Source organism: Octopus bimaculoides, chromosome 23 (genome assembly GCF_001194135.2).
Source record: "Octopus bimaculoides isolate UCB-OBI-ISO-001 chromosome 23, ASM119413v2, whole genome shotgun sequence".
NCBI classification, from domain to species: Eukaryota; Metazoa; Mollusca; class Cephalopoda; order Octopoda; family Octopodidae; genus Octopus; species Octopus bimaculoides.
The window spans coordinates 28,093,203-28,097,139 of NC_069003.1; the positions used below are offsets into that span (position 1 = coordinate 28,093,203).

Below are 3,937 nucleotides of genomic sequence, written 5' to 3' on the forward strand. Positions count from 1 at the left end.
GTAGTACTTCGGGTTGTAGTACTTCGGGTTGTAGTACTTCGGGTTGTAGTCTCTTGGGTCGTAGTCCTTGGTGTAGTAGCCACTGGAATTCGTTGTTTTGTTGACGAAATAGTTCGTCTAGTTGTAGGAGCTGGAGTAGTTGGAGGTGGTACATATACTGCAAAAATGAAATACATTTTCAATTTTATTCATTAGGTCATGATTGTCAGAAAGAGACTAAACAAATCCTAATCATAAAGGACATTTTTGCCATTTATACTACATATGTTTTCAAGATGTTTAAATGCAATATGAAAGAGTATTTTCAAGATTAATCATTTTATTTTGAGTCAAAAAACAAAATATGTTTATAATATCAAGTTCATACCTTGCTTAACTTTTTTTAAAAGTGGATCTATAATATTCATTATACTTTCAGCAGAGTTCACTTGATACACATGTTCATTCTCTGGTGCAGATGCAAAGCCGTACAGCTCATTTGGATCTGTATCACCTAATCCAAGTACAAATACCTCAGCTTTGGCTTCTCTTCGTAATTCTTCAGCACGTTTCTCAGCTTTTACTATATCACTGGTCTTTGATCCAGTGATAAGAATAACTTTATTTTCAGCTTTAGGTCGATCTCCATTTTCAATAGTAAACATATTTTTCCTCACCTAAATATTTCAATTTTAATATTAGACAAAATATATATACATACACACATGCATACATACATATAAATTATATGTGTAAATTCACAAAATAAATATTTCATTTATAAATAGCATGAGTTTTGTTTCAATTGCAAATAAGACAAAAAATGTTAAGATGTTTTCAGTGGTAAGTGACAAGTGTTCATGTCATCATTCATATTTAATTGAAATTAGATAATTTCACTATAAAATGGAAGCTACATTTATTCAGATTAGAATAAATGCAAGCTTTGAGAAATTATACATATTAAGAATCAAATTTCAAATGAATTTGCATTTATTTTAATACTGAAAGGCAGCATTTGTGTAAAAATAATTGGCACGAAATACTGTGGTTATTGCAGTGTATATTTGACTAACACAGCATGTATCTCTCTTTAATAACAGTAACATAATATGTTCAATGAAATATAGATTATTTTTAAGCTAACAGAGTTTCTATGATAATAACGAAATCAATTAAATGCAGAGAGGTGATCGTAACCCTCTCAAACATAGGTCCATGTGTCTAATTTTATCCTCTATCTAGACTTCTGAGCAAAAAGGTAATATGGTGTAGCGGTTAAGAGCGAGGGCTACTAACACCAAGATTACAAGTTTGATTCCAGGCAGTGACCTGAACAATAAAATCGAAAAATACCTTAGGAATGAGAACCCTGGTTCGAAATTTCCCCAAGACACCTGATGAAAGCTGGAGGGTATATCGGCCAAAACGTTGTGTTAACAACAAACAAGATGAGGATAAATATCCGTCAAATGTAAATAAACAGTTGTATATACAGCTCAAGAGTAATGATTGCAGGCAAACTAAAAGGCAGAAACACACAAAAAAATTTGAGAGAATAACAATAATAGGCCTTTCTCACAACTACCATATTAATTCATTGCAGGCAAACTCATGGACAGAATCACAAGAAAAAAAAACAAAATTAGGAGAATAACAATATTCTTCAACTACTGTATTTGTTAACCCAAATCACTACTTTCCTCATCACTTTTGCCAGATTGATTGTCCGAATTACCTTTACTAGCTGCATATGGGTAAACTCTTCATCCAAAGAATAACTACTCAACTGTAAAGAATTTAGGCTTTCATTTACAAGATGAAGTGCTGCATTCATCACACACTCGTTTTATCACAAAATCAGATTTTTTTTTTTTTTTTTTTTGTGGAAAACCAAAATAAACAAGAGTAATGGAGAACACCTTTAACAATGAGTCATAAACACACTTGACTACAAAGTTGCAATGTGATCAGTTGTCTATTTTATCTTTCTCTGTGTGTTGTTCATTACCACCTGAACAGGAATCTGGCAGAAATTACATTTAGGCTATTCCCAGTATACTGAGAACACAGTATGATAGGATTAATATAGTTGATATTCAGCCTGGATTTCTATAGGCTGATGCAACAAAAAATGGAGACAGGGATAGCATTTTAGAAGAGGTATGATGGTTATGAGTAGAAAGGAGAAAGGATTAAGAAAAGTCTTTAGTGAAAACTTATTGGACTGAGATACTGGTATCCCAGATTCCTAAAATAAAACTTTTCTAAACACTGTCAACTACTATATAGTTGCTATCCTTTCCAGTATTTCAAACATTCGTTAATCGTTAAATAATTAATTCATATTTTCTGGATGTCTATGGAAGAAATTTTGTATTTCCAAACTAAATCAATTATCACTACATGATACTCAAAATCTACATCTTCTATATCTACTCAATGATCCTCCCATTTTTCTCCTTATAAAGAGTCACATGCTTCTTAACCCGCTTTCCCTTGTAATGCTGCATTGCTTTGAAAGTCTGCTACAACTTTTGTATTTCTCTCAACAGCTAAATCTCAGTAGTACAAACATGAGGCACTATAAATTTTCATCACTGCAGCTCTTCTTTTATACAAGGAAGAATGTGTGCCTCTTTAAATAGAACAATAATATTATACAGTCTTCCTTTTCAAAAAGGTGTTATAGTAGTATTAAGTGATTAACAGGATATCAATAGAATAACAGAATATCACAGAATTACAGAACGTGAACAGGGTAAAAGAATACAGAGTGACAAATATGCACACAATGAGAGAATATCAGAGTAACAATATTGACAAAGTGATAGGATATCTAGAGCAAGAGATCATCAGTGATTACTATCTGTATTTAGTTACATCCAAGCTCTAGCAATAATTGATTTTTCTTTCATAACTTCAGAGTTAATAAAATAAAAGCCAGTAATATACTAGGATATATTCTATAAATTATATCTTACTTAAAACTCTGATGCTATATACAAGTTGTAACTCTATATTTCCTAATAAGGATGATGATGATTATGAAACATACTTGAAAGTAACTTACTTCATTGAAAGCCTTGGCTTTGTTTGATTTTCCTGTACTTTGTGGCAACATATCAATAGCCTGCAGTAAATCGGCTTTCTGATGGAATGTATTTAAATGGGCTTCGATTTTAGCATCAGAATTAAAGAACAAAAGACCAATTCTCACTTTCCCTGAGTCAAAGTCAGCCGTCCCAACAAATGTACGAGCAAAGATAAGCATCAAAAAAAACTTTTCATTTGGTACACTGGAATCCAACATCAACACAATATCCTGACCAGTTTCTGCAAAAGTTTCAAATTATAATTTACTTTCACTTATTTTTAATAATAAAAATAAAATATACACATACATATATATATATTACTATGATATAATACATATATATATTTATATCAAATATATAGTACACAACATATAATATACCTATATATATCTGTGTGTGTGCATATATACACACACTCAAGTTCATATAATTGAGACAGACATGATTTTGGACAAAGACAATATTAATTTTTATTTTAAATCTGTTAGAAATGATAAAAAAATTTTGACAAGATGTGGAACTGAATATTACCTGATACAGGTGGTTTAGGTTTTGGGATGACTGCTACAAAGTAAATATTTACATAATTAATAGAAACAAATATACACAAGGATATGAAGAAGTTCAATTTACCTGCATCATAATTATTTTCTGATACAACTGATTTGTTTACAAGATAGATAATTATTTTTCTTTAAAAGCTTTATGAGGTACTTCAAAGTAAAAAACACAAACAAAATGACATTTTTTAATATAGCAAATGTTTTGTATGAATAATAAAATATTAGTAAGGTAAATCTATCACCAGTGGTGCTATATACAACACACGCGCACAGATGTATATATATATATATATATAT

General features: G+C 30.7%; 1 protein-coding gene across 1 annotated transcript in view; it reads right to left on the bottom strand.

Moving 5' to 3' along the window:
- The window catches only part of LOC106882611 (collagen alpha-3(VI) chain), a 180,154-nt gene that overhangs the window by 11,249 nt on the left and 164,968 nt on the right, over positions 1-3,937 (bottom strand). The window contains exons 50-53 of the mRNA XM_052975952.1: positions 3,609-3,641; positions 3,053-3,315; positions 368-656; positions 1-157 (exon numbers count right to left, since the gene is read on the bottom strand). Coding sequence (XP_052831912.1) covers positions 1-157; positions 368-656; positions 3,053-3,315; positions 3,609-3,641 — 742 coding nt within the window. The remainder of the gene's footprint in view (positions 158-367; positions 657-3,052; positions 3,316-3,608; positions 3,642-3,937) is intronic.